The sequence below is a fragment of the Canis lupus genome, chromosome 21, assembly GCF_003254725.2.
Source record: "Canis lupus dingo isolate Sandy chromosome 21, ASM325472v2, whole genome shotgun sequence".
NCBI classification, from domain to species: Eukaryota; Metazoa; Chordata; class Mammalia; order Carnivora; family Canidae; genus Canis; species Canis lupus.
This window is the reverse complement of record NC_064263.1, coordinates 651,279-673,486: the sequence shown is the minus strand read 5'-3', so window position 1 is coordinate 673,486 and position 22,208 is coordinate 651,279. Positions and strand designations below refer to the sequence as shown.

The window sequence follows — 22,208 nt, the reverse complement described above, 5'->3', positions numbered from 1 at the left end:
GAAGGATGAGAGAATATAGTCTCACAAAATGAACCTATATGGTGTTTCACTTGGTTCTGGGTGTATTTTGGTCGTGTGTAGAAGGTACTAACTTCCACCATTGTAAAACAAAATGAGACAGAAAAAACAAAAAACAAAACCCCGTATCTCTTATAACTTTCAAAATTAAATTGAGTATGTTGAAGGGAATCCAGAAGTGAAAAACATCTAAGACATGCAATTGTAGAAATACTAAAGTCAAAAAGGAAAAAGCTTAAAAATGAAGATTTAGGGGATCCCTGGGTGGCGCAGCGGTTTGGCGCCTGCCTTTCGCCCAGGGCGCGACCCTGGAGACCCGGGATCGAATCCCATGTCGGGCTCCCTGCGTGGAGCCTGCTTCTCCCTCTGCCTGTGTCTCTGCCTCTCTCTCTCTCTGTGACTATCATGAATAAATAATAAAATAAAAAATCTTTAAAAAAAATAAAATAAAATAAATAAAAATAAAAATGAAGATTTAGTAAAATATTGTGGTTAAAGTGGGAAAAGAGAAAAAATATTGGAAATTTTTAACCTGATATAAAAACAAGTCATAATGAGGGAAAAAAAAAAAGACCCTCTTTTCTTCAGTCCTGGATCTTTCCCTTGCTGCTTATTCAGCAAACTTGCTTTTCCCTTGTACTTCCAGCACTTCATCTGGGGGAGGGTCTGCTGTGCTATTCTCAGGTGTGTGTACCTGGACAGAGATGTCCCATCCCCTGCCGGGTGCCAGGTTCAGTGTGACCAGTTTATCCTGTGAGGCCTGTTACAAGGGGGCCCCTCCTCTCCCAGGCACATGGTGAAACAAGGAGGAAAAACAATGGTAGCAGCCAGATCTCCAGCTCTAGAGTCAAGCTCCCCGTGAGTACCTAACTGCACTCTCCCAGTCCTCACTGACCTTGGGGGGCACCCAGCGGCTGGAGACTTGTCACTGTCCTGTGCCCTCCCTGCTTCCTCCTGTCCCAGGGGGAATGCAGGATTGCCGGCCTTGTCTACTTCTGCGCCTTCGGATCCAGGGCCATGTGCCGCTGGACCTGCACTCCTGGGGAATGTATCTCTCAAAGGGAACGGAAGACAGCTGCCTCCCTCCGTTTCTGGGTTCTAGGATAAAAGGAACTCTGGAGTAAGCCCAAGTCACCAACTGGCTTCTCCCAAATGCCCCAGTGGTCTGTGACGCTCCAGCCCTTTACGGAGATCAGATTGTTGTTTCAGGTGAGCTTTCCTTGGTGCAGCCCTACTCTTTGTTGTGTCTCTGGGAATCTTGAGGCTTCACTGTCCCTACTGTGAATCTGCCCTATTTCCCTGCTAAGCACTTTTCCGTCAGGGAAAACTCAGGCGCTGGTTTTTAAAGTTCCTGCTTGTCCAGGGCTGGGCTTTCATGCCCAGGAGGCTTTCTCCACCTGCTTTTGTCCCACATGTCATAGTTCCCTTTCCCCACTTGATTTATTTGCTTTTTTTCCCCTTCCTGACTTTTAGAAGTGAAAACTGTTTCTCTCTGTAGCATTCCAGCTATTCTCTATTTACATCTCAGGTTGAATTTGTAGGTGTTCAGGATGATTTGAAAGTTATCTAGGGGTAAATTTGTAGAGCCGGGTGAGTTGAGGACCCCTACTCTCCCATCATCTTGACCCTCTCTACACATCTTTTTATCCATTCATTTGCTGATGGACAACATTTGAGCTCTTACTGTGTTTTGACAATTTTGGACATTGCTGCTAAAAACATTGGGGTGATTATGTTTGAAACACTATCTTTGTATCCTTTGAATAAATATCTTAACACTTCAACTGTTGGATTTAGTTGAGAAATTTAAATCAAACCCTACTTGTTCTGACTCAACATCCTTATTCTTATTACAATGCTATACCATTTCCTACAGAGGTGTTTTAAAAATTTCTTTTTAACCTATTGATAAAATTTTAAAGCAGGGTTAATATATTAGATTGAAATTGGCATAAAATTCTAGGTAAACTCCTCTTACTAGCAATGTAGAATATTAGGTAGCTTATTAATCTTCTCCAGAACACCTAATATGATGGATAAATTATAACTAACATATTTTTAAGTGCATAGCTAAACTTCTCAAATATTCAACAAAGTATCAAAGAGTCCAAAATGAAATCTATCTCCACTTTATTTAGACTAAAAGATTTACCTATATGTTTATCTATTTCTTTTTTCCAGTTTATTTTTGAAATAAATTTTTTTAAAGTTCTTTCTGTGGGAAATTAATGATAAACTCATTTGCTTCCACTTAAAATATCTTTATTTGGGATCCCTGGGTGGCGCAGCGGTTTGGCACCTGCCTTTGGCCCAGGGCGCAATCCTGGAGACCTGGGATCGAATCCCACATCGGGCTCCCGGTGCATGGAGCCTGCTTCTCCCTCTACCTGTGTCTCTGCCTCTCTCTCTCTCTCTCTCTCTCTCTGTGTGACTATCATAGAAAAAAAAAAAACCTTTATTTAATCTTCATTTTTGAATGATTTCAGGAATTTAAAAATTTTAGGTTTACTTTTTCCTCCACACCTCAAGGATGTTTCTCTATTGTCTTTTGGCATGTATCATTTTTTTCTGAGAATTCTCCCACTGATCTAACAGAGACATGAGAAGAAAGCATGTGTGCTTCATTCTTGCTCCATATGGAAAAAAGAACCAAGCCTTTCCTTTGATCATTCGTAATTGAAGGCCTTCTTCACCCAAACTGGCAGCTTGAAATTATCCTATCTGCATGGTATGGGAATACTAGAAGCAAAAAGTAAATATGGGAAGTGTTCCTTTATCAATGAAATCCTTAAGGTGTCTAGGAGAATAAAATAAAAATTCTCTGGAGAGAAACTCCCTCAAGTAAGACCACATAGGATTTCAAAAAATAAATAAATAAATAAACAGTGCCAAACATGAGTTTATAATCCAAAATTACAAAAACCACAATCAGTGGCAAGTAGCAGAGATAATAAACAAGATGCTGGAATTGGCTCACAACAGCCTATGAAAATTTATGAAGTATTTGGGAATACTGAGAGCCAGATTTTAAAACACTGGTAGCCTGAAATTTGCTATCAAGGAGTTTTATACTATAATCACGGGGAATTTCTCTAAATAACAATGGCTTTATTTTAAACCACAACGCTAAGTGGCATAATTAGATCTGGAGTTATGGGAATTTGGAATTACTACAAATATTTGCAACAAGTTTGTTAACAATAATTAAAGTTATATGAAAAGGAATGGAAACACTAAAAAAGGAAAAGATAGTAAAAATAAGATATATATCAAGTATAATGTCTTTAAAAAGTACCATCACTAAAATGAAGAGATAGTAAACTTGAAGACAACTGACTAAATTACACAGAATATAGCACAGGTATATAATAATATGGGAAATATTAAATAGGATAAAGATATATAGCATATAGAACGGGCTAATATATGTCTAGTAAGTGTTCTAGAGGTAGGAAAAGGCAATGTGGAGGGAGGCAATATTTAAGAATACTGGGATGGTGTTGCTCCTCCTGGTATTTATGAAAGACATATTCTCAGATTTAGAAATTATGATTTACAATTGGAAAAATGAAATTAATTTATAACTGGTTATTAGAATGAATTTGGAGAACCAAGTATAAAAACATTTTATATAAATATAGAGAAACTATTTACTCAAAGAAACTGTCAGATCAATGGAAGAATTCTCAAACAAAAAACATACATGCCAGATAATAGTAGAGGAACATCTTTAAGGTGTGGAGGAAAAAAAGTCAATCTAAAATTTTTAAATTTCCAAAATCACCATTCAAAAATGAAAGGGAATGTAAGGGAAGGGAGAAGAAATGTGTGGGAAATATCAGAAAGGGAGACAGAACGTAAAGACTGCTAACTCTGGGAAACGAACTAGGGGTGGTGGAAGGGGAGGAGGGTGGGGGGTGGGAGTGAATGGGTGACGGCACTGGGGGTTATTCTGTATGTTAGTAAATTGAACACCAATAAAAAATAAATTAAAAAAAATAAAAAATGAAGATTAAATAAAGATATTTTTAAGCGAAAGCAAATGAGTTTTTCATTAACGACTTCCCATAGAAAGAACTTATAAAAATTTTATTTCTAAAATAAATAAACTGGGGCAGCCCGGTTAGCTCAGCGGTTTAGCGCCGCCTTCAGCCCAGGGCAGTGATCCTGGAGACCCGGGATCGAGTCCCACATGGGCCTCCTTGCATGGAGCCTGCTTCTCCCTCTGCCTGCGTCTCTGCCTCTCTCTCTCTCTCTCTCTCTGTCATGAATAAATGAATAAAATATTTAAAAAATATATAAATCAATAAATAAACTGAATGAAAGACTGAGTTAAGAAAAACAAATAGGTAAACATATATAGGTAAATCTTTTAGACTGAATAAAGTAATAACGATTACTAATTCTGGATCATGCCCTGAAATTAATGTTGCTTACTTTGCCATGGCCTCTCTACTATTTGTATTTTTTTATTTTGGGCAAAAATAAATTTTATACTGAGTGGATGACATAAGGTTTTCGTGTGATAGTGTCAGGCCTGTTGCATGGAGGCAAATGAAGAATTATAATGGATATTAAGATGTATGTTTTATGGCAGCCAGAAAGATTTTTGGGAATTGGATGAGAAAATAGAGCATAACAGACAGCAGACAGGGAATGGTGCAAATCAAATCTTTTAATATTATGAGGATCAGAATAAGCTTTGCTGTAGTTTGGGTGGATTTATAGGCAATTATCCTAATCACAGCTGCAAGAAATCATGTCTAGATATATGCTTTTACTTTGGATTAGCAAAAAGATGATGTTACTGGGATCGGTACACTGGGACTATGCTGTAACAACACCTTTTGGCACTGATTTAGTTTGCTTTTCCTTTTTCAGGTTCCACCTCTACTTCCAGATTAAAACAACATGCCTGTATTTATACTTAGAAAAATATAAATAGTACATCATTATTTTCTGCAGTGGTTTTCAATAATTCATCAGTTATGTATAACGCCCAGTGCTCATCACATCATGTGCCCTTCTTAATACCCCTCACCCACTTACCTCATCCTCCTTGCCCTCTTCCCCATCAGCAAACCTCAGTTTGTTTCCCAGAGTTAAGAGCCTCTCCTCTGATATTTTCCCATTTAGTTTCCCCTCCTTCCCTTATGGCCCTCTGACGTACTGTATGTTGGCAAATTAAATTTAACCAGAAACAAAAGATATTTATAATGAAGAACTGATATTAAATGTTTGTAACTATATATAGTTACATCTGATATATATATTTCTATATATATATGAAATAGAAAATAGGAAATTAAAATAGGTATTTGCCAGAAAAAAACTATATTAGAATTGTTTTATTTTTTATTTATTTTTTAAAAAATATTTTATGTATTTATTCATGAGAGACAGAGAGAGAGAGAGAGAGACACAGGCAGAGGGAGAAGCAGGCTCCATGCAGGGAGCCTGATGTGGGACTCAATCCCTGGTCCAGAATCAGGCCCTGGGCTGAAGGCAGTGCTAAACCGCTGAGCCACCTAGGCTGCCCTAGAATTGTTTTAAATCATCCAAATAAATTCAGACCACAAATGGAGAAGAATCTTTGTACCCCTCAATCCTGACTTTTTACTGGGTCTAGAAATAGGAGATACTGCTAGATACTATTGAACAGTTCTAGCTGGCAACGATAAAAGCAGTCCCCAAAAATGCAAAAACAAACAAACACCACCAAAAAATACCCACAAACAAACAAAACAAAAACAAACAAAGAAAAAGAAATGAGAATGAATACTCTAAGGAGTGTCCTCATCCAGCGTGAACAATCAGGCAGTGACTGGAAGACACTTGGTTGCAGGTTTCAATTCAATGAACTGGGTAAACAGTGTAAAGTACTGTCTTGGGATAGGGGTTACTGATTCAAAACCAAGGTTTGAGAAGAAAAGAAAATACTCGTAAGAGGAAGACCAGGAGAGGTCTAAAGATGTAGGTGGGGGGCATCACCCAAAACAATTTCTGCAGCAAAGAGAGGGCAGAGGATTTCAGTATTTATAGTAATTAAGGACATAGAATAAGTTTCTATACCTCCATAAAAGGTACTGTTTAGGAGCTTTGGAATTCTTCAGAAAAAAACTGAGGCTTATTGACTTCAAGTGTAGGAGAAGAAAAAAAGAACAACACAGTTTTAATGCACAACCCATATTCTGTAGCCCAGAAAGTTATTCTCTTTGCCAAGAGAAGTGGGGGAGGAGGTAGGAGAGAAACTAGTTTTTCTAACATAACCCTTTTAAATCTAAAGAAGAGTCTAAATAAATAAATAAATAAATAATAAATACTTGAATAGATAAGTAACTTATAAAAGTCTCCAGCTTTAAAAAAATTATGCATTTAACATTAACATTATGCATTTAATCATTCCTTTCCACAGAAAGCTACTTACTTTTGTAAGAGCTAATTACCTTAATAATTTAGCATTTATACCACAAATGCAAAATACAGAGTTGCAGTCATTTAGAACTTTTTTGTGAGTCATTACACAAACATATTTTCCAAAGGAAATAAGTTAGAAGCAGAATATCTAAATGTGAAGCTATATCACCATCCTTCAGCATGTAACTATCTTTCTTACTCAGTCCTGTACAGCAATGAGAAAAATGCAAGAGTTCACTGTGACCTGGTGAAGGCAAGGAAGTGATTCATTAAAAATAAAAATTACATGCAACTAAGAGACCCAATAACTCAAACACAATTCTTATAATCAAAACAGAGTCGCTGAAGCTGGTCAGGGCAACCTGTAACATCTAGGTCACAATACATCAAAACATGAATACTTCTGACTTCTGATATTCTACTGTATAGTTTATTATATCTTTAAAAATGTTTCAATGTTCTCTCTTTGTTCCATCTTTTGTTATTCAAATAGTCTCTATACCAGAAATGAAAAACCTCAAGAAGGAGTGATAACCATGAAGAAAAGAAGAAAAGGAGGAAGGAAGGAGAGAGGGAAGGAAGGAAAAAGATGTCTCTCCATTTCCAGTAGTGTGTAGACAATTATTACTTTAGAAGGAATAATTAATTCCTTCTAATTATGGAAGAATCCAACCAGGAGCAACCCTGATGATCATTCAAAAGGAAGCTGTCACAATCTTAGTACACCACAAGTATACTTCCCTTTACTCCAGAAATTTAATACAGGACTAGTAATTAGAATCTAATCCAGAAATTGAGTACCCTTCTGATTTATAAGAGCTGGGTTGTTGACTCTACATATTTTTGCTACTAACTCTCCCAGGTGGAACAATATCAGGACTATGACATATTAGAGTGTGTTGTCAGGTTCTTTCTAACTAATAAACCTCTGTGCAAATCTACTCATGAAATAATTAAATGCACCAATATTGTATTTCTCAGTTTGCAATGCTGACCACAAGAGAACATTAGCATTCAATTGATCTCTCTTTTACATATGGCTGAAATACAGTAAGGCTTTTTCCCTTTTTTTAAATCTCAGAATTATCCCTCAGAAACAAAGGTACTAGGAGCCTCGGTGTCCATCGAAAGATGAATGGATAAAGAAGATGTGGTTTATGTATACAATGGAATACTACTCAGCCATTAGAAATGACAAATACCCACCATTTGCTTCAACGTGGATGGAACTGGAGGGCGTTATGCTGAGTGAAATAAGTCAATCGGAGAAGGACAAACATTATATGGTCTCATTCATTTGGGGAATATAAAAAATAGTGAAAGGGAATAAAGGGGAAAGGAGAAAAAATGAGTGGGAAATATCAGAAAGGGAGACAGAACATGAGAGACTCCTAACTCTGGGAAACGAACTAGGGGTGGTAGAAAGGGAGGTGGGCGGGGGGTGGGGGTGACTGGGTGACAGACACTGAGGGGGGCACTTGATGGGATGAGCACTGGGTGTTATTCTATATGTTGGCAAATTGAACACCAATAAAAAATAAATTTATAAAAAGAAAACAAAGGTACTACACTATATAATAGCCTTATGAGCAATCTAACATTATGAAACTCTAATTTTTTTTTAAGGTTTAATTTATTTATTCACAAGAGACACAGAGAGAGAGAGAGGCAGAGACACAGCCAGAGGAAGAAGCAGACTCCATGCATGGAGCCTGACGTGGGACTCGATCCCAGGATTCCAGGATCACGCCCTGGGCCAAAGGCAGGCTCTAAACCACTGAGCCACCCAGGGATCCCCTCTAAATTATTCTGAATGACAATATGCTACCAAAGACAAATTAATCTGAAATAACTTCAATCAAAGGCAGCTGGGAAGATTTGTAGACAGTATCTGATTCAAAAAAAAAAAAAAAAAGCAAAGAAATTTGATAAGCAATTAACCTAATGAGATTAGGGAAGAACATACCAAAAAAAAGAAGAAAAAAAAAAAAGCTTCAAAATATCTGTTACTGTTTACTCCTTACAACAAAAATGAAGAAAAAAATAAAAGATGATCTGATATTAAAAACTGAGTGATAGACACATATATCTACTTATTTATTTTTAAAGTATTTATTTTTTGTTAAATTTGTAGGCTTAATATATTTTATGATCAAACAATACAGCAAATTGTTATATTATGGGGAGTCATTTAAAAACTTATGGGAAAAATATTAAAATGGTTATATGATTTGAATGACTGTATTTGGTTTGGGATAGATTCCCAATTACATGACTATACACAGACAAAAAGTCTACATATTAAATTATTAAATATTTTAGATAAAATGATGATGAATTCTGGTAAATGATTAGCTGACTTACAGAGTGACTGTATTAAGAAGTAAAAGATCCTGCTGGCAAAGGTTTGTGAAAATAGTTTGAATAAAATTACTCATGAAATGTGAGACTAGATATGCAATACTTCTAAATCAGTAGATATTTGCATGTGACTTAAATATTTGTGTTTAAATTAGCACAATATATAAGTAAATGTTTGACTATTTCATCTACATTTTCAGAAGTTTATGTATTCATTTTGACCAGAATACATTTGCATCTTTTAAGTGGGAAAATAGGGGACTTGCCCTCGGACAGTCTCAGTTTATCCCTGTTACTCCAGTTTAGTTATTGATTATGATCCACTTCATCCTCAGAGTTGTCGTAGTTTGGATGATGACTTTTATGGTTACTGGTCATATTAGGTAATGTGCTGATTAAAGTAAATTATGCAAAAAGGAGAAAAATCCATAAGATTTCAGGGAGACTAGGACACAGGAAAACTTGGGAAAACAAAATTGAGGGTACTATACCTGGGCAATGATAACTATGTGCTCACATTTCTGCCTATTTCTTACTATAATCTTGAGGTTAGGGCTATTTGCTTCTGAACTAATAAGCTCTGCCCTATATGGAACCGATTCTTCCGTTAAGCAGAAAAAATATAAGGAAGTCAACTGCAGCAGCTTTGCACCAATATGGTCTTGCTGTCCACCCTTCTCTGGTGCTAAATTAGTCTATGCCTCTGGAATGGTATCTTCTTTCTTCCCAGTTCTGAGTCTTTTCTAAAGATCTCTTCTTTTTGTTATTCTATTTCTCACTGAGATCTGTGTTGTTGACTAGAACCAATGTCTCTCTTCTGAATGAACCCCAATTTCTCTGTCTACAGAGGGAGAGAAGTCTCTTCTCTGAATGATCCCATTTCTTGATGGTTGTGTATCCTATCACTTCTGCTTTGGTCAATTTGCTCCATCTTCCATTATAAGAGTAGAAATGCTGAAGCAAGTCAAATGAGGGCAAACTCCAATCCAGGCTCATGCAAGGGCTTTCAACCTCTCCAGATATGAAAACAACTACATTAAACTATGTTCCCACAAAATCCCTTTCCCCTCAGTGACTGAAGAGATGGGAAGATTACAGAAGAAAGTCACACTTTATATGAAGGACAAGTAAGAGTCATGAGGAGTAAAGGCAGAATGGTACAGGTAAAAGTAACACATGAAAGCACAGATGAGAGCCTGTGACTATAGCATAGGTTCCCAAAGGATTGACAGGAGAAGGGCTTAGAAAAAGAGAGATTAGCTGCTGGGTGAGGAAAACCTCCATGTGCTGCATTTAGAAATTTGGCCTTTATTCCATGGACAGTCCATGAATAGTTACAAAAATCATTGCTTCCACTGCCTACAAAATAGTCAAACTCTCAATACCAGCTAGCCCAAAGTAACTTTCAAGCTTCATTTCTTCCTGTTCCCACTTAATAATCAACTTTTCTGAAAATTTATCACTAAAATACATCATGTTTTTTTAGATACACAGTATTTTCATTGTAAACACTTTTCTCCTTTTCCACTTTAAAGTTTGTTTATTCTTTGAAAACCTCCTCTTTGAAAAGCTTTGGCCAACTCCCTCAGATAGAATTAATTCTTTCCTTTTCTCTATTTGTATAGCAATGTAATGTACCTTTCTTAAACCAATTACTCTTCTGTTTGATACTTATTTTTACGAGGGATTAGGCTATACTGTGCTCAAGGTTAGCAGTGACAGAACTAAGCAAGGTGCTTAACACAGTGGACACTCAAAAAATATTGGTCTAATACACTCTTCCCCAGAGTGCAACACATGTCATTTATGGAACATAAGCTATATTTAGGTGGTATCTTAATTACATATTTAAGTTATTGTGAATTTTATAAAGGCAGTATAACAGCCCCACAGCTAACATCATACTCAATGGTGAAAAACTAAAAGCTTTTCCTTTAAGATCAGGAACAAAACAAGGATGCCCACTCTTGCCACTTGTATTCAAAATAGTACTGGGTTTCCTAGCCATAGCAATCAGACAAGAAAAAGAAATAAAAGGTATCAAAATTATTAAGGAAGAAGTGAAACTGTCACTATGCAGATGACATGATATTATACAATATTATACACAGAAAACCCTAAAAACACCACCAAAAAACTATTAGAAGTAATAAACAAATTGAGGAAAGTTTCAGGATGCAAAATTAATATACAGAAATCTGTTGTGCTTCTATATATGAATAACAAGGTATCAGAGTCAGAAATAAGAAAACAATATCATTCACAATTGTACCAAAAAGAATAAAATACCTAGAAACAAACTTTCAAGATATACTATGAAGCTGTAGTAATCAAAACAATATGGTACTAGCACAAAAATAGACACATAGATCAATGTAACAGGATAGAGACCCAGAAATAAATCAATGCTTATATGGTCAATTAATCTATGACAAAGGAGGCAACAATATGTAATGATAAGTCTCTTCAATAGTGCTGTGAAAACTGGACAGGTATGTGCAAAGGAATGAATATGGATCACTTTCTTATACCATATACAAAAAATAAACTCTAAATGGATTAAGGACCTAAATACCAATTTGGAAACCATAAAACTCCCAGAAGAAAACACAGACAGTAATCTCTTGCACATTGGCCTAGATATGTCTAGATATGTCTCCTCAGGCAAGGGAAATAAAAGCAAATTAAATGATTAGGACTATAGCAAAACGAGAAACTTTTGCACAGTGAAGGAAACTATCAACAAAGCAAAATGCAGCCTACTGAATGGAAGAAGATATTTGCAAATGATATATCTGATAAGGTGTTAATATCCAAAATATATAAAGAACTTACAAGAATCAACACACACACACACACACACACACACACACACACAAAACTTGATTAAAAATAGGCAGATGACCTGAATAGATACTTTTCCAAAAAAGACATTTTAGATGGCCAATCGACACAGGAAATATATTTAACATCACGAATCATCAGGGAAATGAAAACCAAAACCACGATGAGATACCATCTTACACCTGTCAGAATGACAAGAATAAAAAAGACAATAAGTACCAAGTGTTCACAAGGATGTGAAGAAAAAGGAAGGCTTGTGCTCTACTGGTGGAAATGAAAATTGGTGCAGCCACTGTGGAAAACAGTATGGAGGTTCCTCCAAAATTTTAAAATAGAAATATGACATGATTCATTAATTCCACAACTGAGTCTCAAAGAAAACAAAATGCTAATTTGAAAAGATATATGCACTCCTATGTTTACTGCAGTATTATAAATAACAACCAATATATGAAGCAACCCATTACTAGATGTCCATTAATAGATGAATAAAGAAGGTGTGGTATATATGTGCAATGGATTCAGTCACAAAGAAGAATGTGATCTTGCCACTTGCAGAACATAAGGATTTTGAGGGTATTATGCTAAGTGAAATTCATCAGACAAAGTCAAACATCATATGATTTGACTTATATGTGAAATCTAAACAAATAAAAAAGGCAGAAATGACCCATAAATACATAAGCCAAACACGGATTCCAGAGTGGAGAGAGCTGGAACAATCTACAAAATAGGTGAAAGTGAGTGAGAAGTACATGTTATCTCTTCGTGAAAGGAATAAGTCATGGAGGTGAAAGCTACAGCATAGGGAATTAAATCAATAGTATTATAATAGCTATACTTATGATGAGCATAGCATAATGTATAGAGTTGTCAAACGACTACATTTTCACCTGAAACTAAGGTAACTTGTATGTCAACTATACCTCATATACATATATGAAAAAAAACTTTAAAAAGCTTATGAGTTCATTTTAATGTGTTTTTAAAAATTATAACTGTTATATCAAATACACGATATCAGAGATATTGCTTAAGAAATGGCTAAGTTATGGAAGTATCACAATTCCAGGCTTCAAGTTATATTACAAAGCTGTAGTGATCAAGACAGTATGGTACTGGCACAGAAATAGACAAACAAAAAAAACCAAAACAAACAAATAAAACAACAACAAAAAAAGAAACAGACAAACAGCTCAGTATAACAGATAGAAAACCCAGAAATGAACCCACAACCCATAATGATAAATTAATCTGTGATAAAATAAGAAATAATATCCAATGGAAAAAATGCAGTCTCTTCAACAAATTGTGTTGGGAAAACTGGACAGTAATATGCGAAAGAATGAAACTGTACCCTTTCTTACACCACAAACACACGCAAAAATTCAAAATGGATGAAAGACCTAAATGTGAGCCAGGAAACCATCAAAATCTTAGAGAACATAGGCAGTAACCTCTTTAACATCAGCCAAAGCAACTTTTTACTATATATGTCTCCTGAGGCAAAGGAAACAAAAGCAAAAATAAACTACTGGGACTACATCGAAATAAAAAACTTCTGCACAGTGAAGAAAACAATCTATAAAAGTAAAAGGCAGCCTATGGAATGGGAGAAGATGTTTGCAAATGACAGATAAAGGGTTAATATGTAAAATCTATAGAGAACTTATCAAACTAAACATCCAAAAAAAACAAATAATCCAGTTAAGAAATGTGCAGAAGACATGAAATAGACAATTTTCTAAAGAAGACATACAGATGGCCAACAGACACATGAAATGATGTTCAACATCACTCATCATCAGGGAAATACAAATCAAAACCCCAGTAAGATACCATCTCATACCTGTCAGAATGGCTAAAATGAACACAGGAAACAAAAGGTGTTGGCAAGGATCCAGAGAAAGGGAAACCTTCTTACACTGTTATTGGGAATGCAAACTGGTGCAGCCACTCCGGAAAACAGTATGGAGTTGTCTCAAAAAATTAAAAATAGAAGTACCCTATTATCCAGCAATTGTGCTACTAGGTATTTATGCAAAGGATACAATAATACTAACTTGAAGGGATACGTGCACCCCAATGTTTATTATAAACAATAGTCAAATTATGGAAAGAGCCCGAATGTTCATCAACTTTTGAATGGATAAAGAAGATGTGGTATGTTTATAAAATGGAATATTACTCAGCCTAAATAAAGAAAGAGCTCTTGCTATTTGCAACAATGTGAATGGAGCTAAACTGTATTATGTTAAGCAAAAAAAAAAAAAGTCAATCAGAGAAAGACAAATATCATATGATTTCACTCATATGTGGGACTTAAGAAATAAAACAAATGAACATAGGAGTGAGAAAAGCAGAAAGACACACAAACCAAGAAACAGACTGATGTTTAGTAGAGGGGAGGTGAGTAGGGGAATGGGCAAAATAGGTGATGGGGAGTAAGGAGGGCATTGTGATGACTACTGGGTGTTCTAAGTGATGAATCACTAGATTCTACATCTGAAACTAATATTACACTGTATCTTAACTGGAATTTAAATAAAAATTTGGAGAAAGGAAAAAAACAGAATACTTGAAAAAAGACAAAAACTTTCAAAAGTGGGGAGGGGAAGAACCAAAAGAAAATATTTTTTGAAGGGGGAATAAAAGAAATGGCTAAGTGAAATGAAAATATTAAAGGATTTAAGAGTGACTCTTCTTCTTAATACTTCCTATTTACTCACACTGCATAATACTTTTGATAGGACTTGTCATAATTTGACATAAGTATTTATTGCTCCTCTCCCCAGAATGTAAGCTCCATTAGGGTAGATGGTTGGTTGTTATTTATGTATTTATGTATGTATTTATGCGTGTGTGTGTGTGTGTGTGTGTGTGTATATATATATATATATATAAAATTTATGGCTGCTGTACTCCCACAACTTAGAATCTTAGAATAGTATCTGGTAAGTAGTAAGAGCTCAACACATAGTTACTTAAAGAGAATGAGGAAGGGACATAGGATGGGAGGGATTGACAGAGAGAGGGAGAGATGAAGATCAATGTATTTGACCAATTCACAGAATCAATTTTTGAGCTGGAAAGAATCTCAGTGCTCTCATTTTACAGATAAGGATACTAATGCCCAGAAAGGGCTAGAGAATTATCAAGCCACACTGGCAGTCATGTCAGAGCCTAGATCCAACCCATGTAATTTAATAAGAGGTTGGTGAACTTCTCAGAACACCAATTTCTAGGCAGTACAGACAAATGAAGTCTTATTACTTCTCATAACAGATCTCAAAATGATGAAAATCTGTAGTTAAGATACTGATGGTTGCTTCATTCAGACACCAATAATCATGACAGAAAAAGCAAAGCCAGAACAAAGGTGAATAAGAAAACTAGGATTTTTCTGACTCACTATTTTAGAGTATAAATATTCAACAGTATATTCATGATGAAAACATAAGCATTACCTCCAAGGACCATGCCAGCCTGACAGCACTTTCTAAGGCGACATGCTGGGCAGTTTTTTCTGCGGATTTTATCAACAATGCAGTCATTTCTTCCAGCACATAAATAGTTATGCTGCCCTAAAAAACAAAACACAAATAAAAGTTATCTATGATATCTAAAGACCATTGGAAATTTTATGCACTGACACCTTAAAAAAAAAAAAAAACAACAAATGCACATCAAGTGCATTAATGTCTCAGCCAGCCTCTTGCTTGCCATAAGTAAAAGCTGGTGATGCTCCAAATCTATTTAAAACTGCAGCCACTCTGGAAAACTGTGTGGAGGTTCTTCAAAGAGTTAAAAATATACCTGCCCTATGACCCAGCAATTGCACTGTTGGGGATTTACCCCAAAGATACAGATGCAATGAAACGCCGGGACACCTGCACCCCGATGTTTCTAGCAGCAATGGCCACAATAGCCAAACTGTGGAAGGAGCCTCGGTGTCCATCGAAAGATGAATGGATAAAGAAGCTGTGGTCTCTGTATACAATGGAATATTCCTCAGCCATTAGAAACGACAAATACCCACCATTTGCTTCCACGTGGATGGAACTGGAGGGCGTTATGCTGAGTGAAATAAGTCAATCGGAGAAGGACAAACATTATATGTTCTCATTCATGTGGGGAATATAAATAATAGTGAAAGGGCATATAAGGGAAGGGAGAAGAAATGTGTGGGAAATATCAGAAAGGGAGACAGAACGTAAAGACTGCTAACTGGGAAATGAACTAGGGGTGGTAGAAGGGGAGGAGGGCGGGGGGTGGGAGTGAATGGGTGACGGGCACTGGGGGTTATTCTGTATGCTGGTAAATTGAACACCAATAAAAATAAATTAAAAAAAAAGAAGAGATAAAAAAAAACTTTACTTGTGTCTTCAGGAGCCTTAATGAGATGAACGCAATTTATAAATCGATTTGAGGGCTCCTTTAAAAATCTTTTGCACAATATTTCTGTGCATCTTCTTAATGATGTCAATATCAGACTGCCCTTAGACCTTTCTATCATTTCAAGATTAACTACATGTTTTTGAGAAGTATTAGTCATGTAAAACAGTCAAACTGTAGTAAACTTTTTTCTTTCTGACATCTAAACCTTCAAGAAAACAGATACAGACTAAAGAATTTTAAAAGTCTCTAAAATAGACCTTTTATAAAATCTATTCACTTCATTCTGTTGGAAAATCCTGGAACTATCTTACTTTTAAAGGGCCTAACACATGAAAAAAGATGTTACTGATTGTACTGACTTCACTGCCTGGTTTATTTTGGCTGCAAATTAGAAAACACAATAAATAGAAATAATAATAAAGGTAGAACAATTTAAAACAATGAGAAGTATTGAATGAAAGGGGACAAGAATTATAGAAGAAATGTGCATAAATGTGTGACTCTGGGATCATACGTGCAGGAGAAATAACATATTCTTCAAAAGGTCTGGAATATGAATTTACTATTTAACCATGATGATTTTGAACCACAAATGTGTTCCATTTAATAAAGCATGGAACAATCTAATTTACTTGGATTGAACAAAAAAAAAAAAACAAATCTCAGCTTAAACATATAAACCTTAATTAACTGGAAAAAAATTTTGGCACTCTTTATTTTCCAGTAAATTCTTGTAACACAGACTGAATCTTTTAACATTTGTAGCTTCCTTATATTTAGGTATGAAAGGTGATTTTAAAGATTATGGAATTCCCTTTAATATTTTGTATTACTCAACATTAAAATCAGATTCACTCTTTTGGCCAAATTTTGTGGTAAAGGAACACAGAGGTACCTTAAACATTTGCTTAATCAAGCAGGGGAAAGAATATGTCATCTGCCCTTTTTGAAACATGGGGCAATATTACCAAAGATCTTTAATAGAACACCACATTTTTCTTTTTCTCCTTGGAAAATTTTGTATATATATTAGGGCAGAAAAAGCAAAGGGTAATTATTTATTATGTCTTTTCCTTTAAATTACATATTCTCTTTTATTTGATGTTCTAGCTGTACTAACATCCTTATATTTCCCACAAACTCTTTCATGCCTTTATGACTCTCCTCCCTTTTCTAAATACATCTGTTTGCCAAGCTCTTGGTCATGTTTCAAACTGGTCTTAACTGATCCCAGAAAGGCCTAGACACTTCTTCTGTGTAGCCAAATAAACACTCAATGTTTAATAATGTTTAATTTACTATTGTAAATACTGCTTTTCTGTTTCGCCTAAGTTTTGTGAAGTTAAAAACTAGGTCTTTTGTAAATCTTGTGTTAAATAACAGTTCAATATATATTTGTTGAATATATGTGTACTTAATTATACTTCGTGCTTCACCTATAGCTATAACCATGATTTACTCAACAATATAAACTCGATAGTAATATTTCACTTATTGTCACATATAGTAAATTTTTAAAAAATCTCTTGCTCCAGATTTTTATTTACCAACTTTCAATGTTTTTATACAGAATACTTGTTAATTCAACAAGTTTCTTGCCTTCTTATATTAATAGACCATGAGTTAGTCTTTAACAAGCTTATTTTTTATAGTTTTATTTTTTATTACAATTCTTAAAATTCCAGTATAATTAACATTGTGTTATATTAGTTTCAGGTGCACAATATAGTAGTTCAATGATTCAATACATTACCCAGTACTCATCATGATAGCGTATTTTTAATCCCCCTTTATCTATTTCATCCATCCGCCTTCCCACTTCCCTTCTGGTAATCACCGGTTTGTTCCCTATATTTAAGAGTCTATCTCTTTTTCCCTTTGTTCATCTATAGCAAGCTCATATTTAACATCTACCTTTGCAAAGACAGAAGTTATTATTTATGAAAAATTTGTATTTAATTACCTGAAAAGAGATTATTGAATGGCTATACTTAAATAGTATTTCCAACTGTTCTCTGTATTTAATATATTAATATAACTTCAAGTTATGTTAAAGGAATCATATTTTGTGAAAATAAAAGCACTATTAAAATGTGACTAGATCATTTTATATCCCTAATGATTTATTAAAATTTTAGATACAGGAAAAAAGTTTCATTTTGTTTGAAATGAAATCTATTATTACCTACAAAGAGATTTACCTTTAAGATAAGAATTCTATATTATTTACGTTGCCTTATAAGCCCAAGTAAACACATTTCACTTAGGTTTGAGAGAAGTCACTTTTGCATGCCTTTCTTTGAAAGGGAGGGGGAAAGGTAGTAAAATGGCAGAAGAAATGAATATATATGTCTAACAGATAAAGAACAAACAAGAAAAAGTTGGTATGGTATGACTCATGAAGCACAGGCTTGAGGCAACATGAGCTGGTGCTCATGGAGGCATCCCTTCCACCACAAACACATAAATGTTGAATAAAATATGACAAAAGCATGTTGTTTACTTACAGTCTAGAACAAAAAAGTGTGTGTGTAGGAAATCTCAATAAGCCAGAAATTAAAAAGAAAGGCAGAAGGGTAAACTGGAATGGACTGTACAGTGGCCAAAAAAAGTTTCAGATCAGATACAGGACCTAGGAGCCAAGACCTGGGCTTCAACACTCACAAGGGGCCAGAATTTGTGGCCTCAGTCCCACTGGGGGACAGCATGGGAACTGAACTTTATATAAAATGGAGAATCTCAAAAGGCTGTCTTTTCGTGAAAATTGAGCTAGAAAACACTATCCAGACTATGCTGATAAAGCCAGGAATCTGCCCAAAATTTTGGGTGGGGAGAAGAGCCACCCATGACTAAAAACAAAATATGCTAAACAAAAAAATCTTGGCCTCTATGAGAGGTGATTTTTACTACCACATGGTGTATGAATCTGTGCCAAGTAATAAATACTGGTCTGGGACCAATAAAATTCCTAGAATCCTGGGAAAGCCAAATGCAAAACTCAGGTATGTACATATGCAAAAAAAAAGAGAGATCTGTATGAGAATATCTATAGAAACAGTATTTGTGGGGCACCTGGATGACTCAGTGATTGAGCGTCTGCCTTTGGCTCAAGGTGTGATCCTGGGGTCCTGGGATCAAGTCCTGCATCGGGATCCCTGGAGGAAGCCTGCTTCTCCCTCAGCCTATGTCTCTGCCTATCTCCCTGTCTCTTGTGAATAAATAAATAAAATCTTTAAAAAAAGAAACAGTATTTATAATAGTCCCAAATTGAAAACTCAAACAATAATCTATAGCATAATGTATAAACAAACTCTTTTATTGATTCAATGCATTATTATACAGCAATGAGAATATCTAGCCTATGCAAAAACGTGGCTGGGTCCATAAATATAATATGTAAAATAATAAATGGAGAAAAACACTGCATGATTCCATTGATATAAAGTTCCCAGACAGTGAAAACCATTTATAATGTTAGAGATTGAGATGGTAGTTACATATGGGGAATGACTGGAGGGTGCAAGAGGTTTTCTGGGAAGCTAATGATTTGTAAATTGTTTGACCTGAATAATAATAGTATAGTTTCATTTACTTAATGATAATTCATGAAGCTTTACACTTCTCTTTGAGCACTTTCCTAAAATTATGCCAATAAAAAGCTTTTTAAAAAATATTTTATTTATTTATTCATGAGAAACACAGAGAGAGGGAGGCAGAGACATAGCCAGAGGGAGTAGCAGGCCCCATGCAGGGAGCCTGATGTGGGACTTGATCCTAGGAGCCCAAGGCAGACGCTGAGCCCAAGGCAGACGCTCAACTGCTGAGCCACCCAGGCATCCCAAAAAGGTTTTTTTATTTCTTTTTAAAAATAGTTCCACCTGAAAGGATAGACTAGAGGACACTGATCCAACAAAGGGAGTTCTGTGTAGGGCCAATCATTTGAAGTTCAGAGACTGAGCATAGAAGTAAGGAGTGTCCAGAAAGAAGAGAGATATCACCTGCATTATAGGATTACAGTTGAAGCTTTCCAGTGAAATATCCCATGAATCCCACCAAGCATCCTGCTAGAGAAATAGCCAGTTATAATCATCCACCAAACATAGAGAAGTCCAGTGATAGTCACATATGCACCTGCCAAATACAAATGTGTTCCTCCTTTTAACCTGGGCTTTCTTCCTATGCCTTGATATCGAAAAGGTCAAAATTAGCTATTAAGGGATTTTAGGAATGTGAGTATGGTAAATACAGAAGAAGGTGATCTTGTTGGTTCTTGCAACTTTAGGCCCTAACCAGTAGGCCTAAGCTCTAGCAAAGAAGAAACTAAATTAGGTGAGAATTTGGGATTTGGATTTTCATGCTGTGCTGTGTATTTTGATCACTGAAATGAGACTGTGCTTTTGTTAAAAACTATGGGAACAGACCAAGATTTCATAGAGAAGATGAAACAACACCTAGACCATAGGTGTGCTGTTGTTAGAGGTCATGCTGACGTTGGCATTGTGAAATACACACACACACACATACACACACACAAATATGAAACATACATATAAAAACAATAACAGAGTTATTTTAATACTGTTACAAATAAAATTGGAAACTAGTGCTTCTCAACTAGAGGCATTATTGCCGTGTTCCCATACAGGGCGAACCACCTCTGGAATGTTCTGCAATGCCTGGGGACCATTTTGCTTCACACAACTAGGGGCAGGTGCTACTGAGGACAGGCCAGGGATGGGATGCTCTGAAGCTCCCACAATGCACAAGAAAGTTCTAACAACAAAGAATTAATGGGCCCCAAATGTCAGCAGTGCCAACATTGAGAAACCTTAGTGTAAACTCATGATTGCCTCACTTTTTTAAAAAAGATGTGTTTTCCAGGTTGGTCCACTAAAAATGCCTAGAAGCAAACACAACCACAGCAGTAATAAACAGTGGTATCCAGAGTGCTGTCTAATATCATTTTGATCTGAAAGGAACCAGAGCTCCTTGGAGGAATGGCTATCTAGGACTGTGGCAAGAAGTGTACAAATTGAACCTGTGATACTTTGTTGTAATAGAGTTGGATGTTATTGAAGGGTAATGAAACGGTGTTAAAGCCACATTGACCAAAAACAATTTGAACATCAAAAAGAATTTATTTCTAGTGATTAAAACATACTGTCTATATAAAAAGCCATTAGTACACAATGACATGTAAGAAAGGAAAGAAGAAGAGTAAGAAACAAAACATACTCACTGGAAAGTACTGGAGGATACTAAGGCACAAATTCATTACTCTGAAAATTGATAATCAAAGGGAAATAATCAAGCATCTTCCAGGCTTTCCAATATTTTAAGATTACTAAATTATCTTTTGGAAGAGAGAAAGAACTATAAAAAAGATTTACACATGATAAAATCAGAAGGAATAAGAGAAGTAGAAAATCACCCTTTTGCCATCCCTAAGGAAATGATGACTGCTTGTCAAGTCTGAAAAGACAATTAAAATACTCTGATTTTCAACTGCATATCTGCATGATGCCACATTTTCTTCATATGCTTCAACCAAAACAACATATTGCAACAGGCTGACTGCAGGCACAGATACGAGATGCAGCTGCATTCTATTAAGGCAGACATTAAAATGACTTGTAAAAATGTATAACAATGTCATACTTTTCATTATAACTTTTGGTCTTTTTTAAAAGACCAAAATGTGTTTTTAACACATCTTTTTTAAAAAAGTGAGGCAATCATGAGTTTACACTAAAGGTTTCTCAATGTTGGCACTGCTGACATGCTGAGATGCAGAGAGAAAATTAACATCCAATGGGTTTGCTATTTTTTAAATGACTAAGTTCCAAAAAATTATTTTAAATTTATAATATGATAAATATTGACAGATATAATCCACATAATCAAAAACTCTTCAGGCTCTCAATACTTTTTAAGCATGTAAAGAAAAGAGGTCATAAGACCAGAATGTTTAAGAACCACTGGCCTGCACATGATCCTTATCAAAATGTTTAACCTGAATCTAACTGAAAAAAACACAAAACAGAAAAATCCGGATTGTGTGAATTTCTACAAAATGGCTGGCCTGGACTCTTCAAAATTGTCAATGTCCTGAAAGACAAAAAAAGTGGGAGTATCTTTTTAGATTAAAGGAGATGAAAGAGACTTGTTCA

At 35.5% G+C, this 22,208-nt stretch overlaps 1 protein-coding gene across 2 annotated transcripts in view; it reads right to left on the bottom strand.

Moving 5' to 3' along the window:
• The window catches only part of PGR (progesterone receptor), a 116,909-nt gene that overhangs the window by 62,567 nt on the left and 32,134 nt on the right, over positions 1 to 22,208 (bottom strand). For both annotated transcript variants that reach the window (XM_025420899.3, XM_025420909.3), the window contains exon 3: positions 15,108 to 15,224. In XM_025420899.3, coding sequence (XP_025276684.1) covers positions 15,108 to 15,224 — 117 coding nt within the window. The remainder of the gene's footprint in view (positions 1 to 15,107; positions 15,225 to 22,208) is intronic.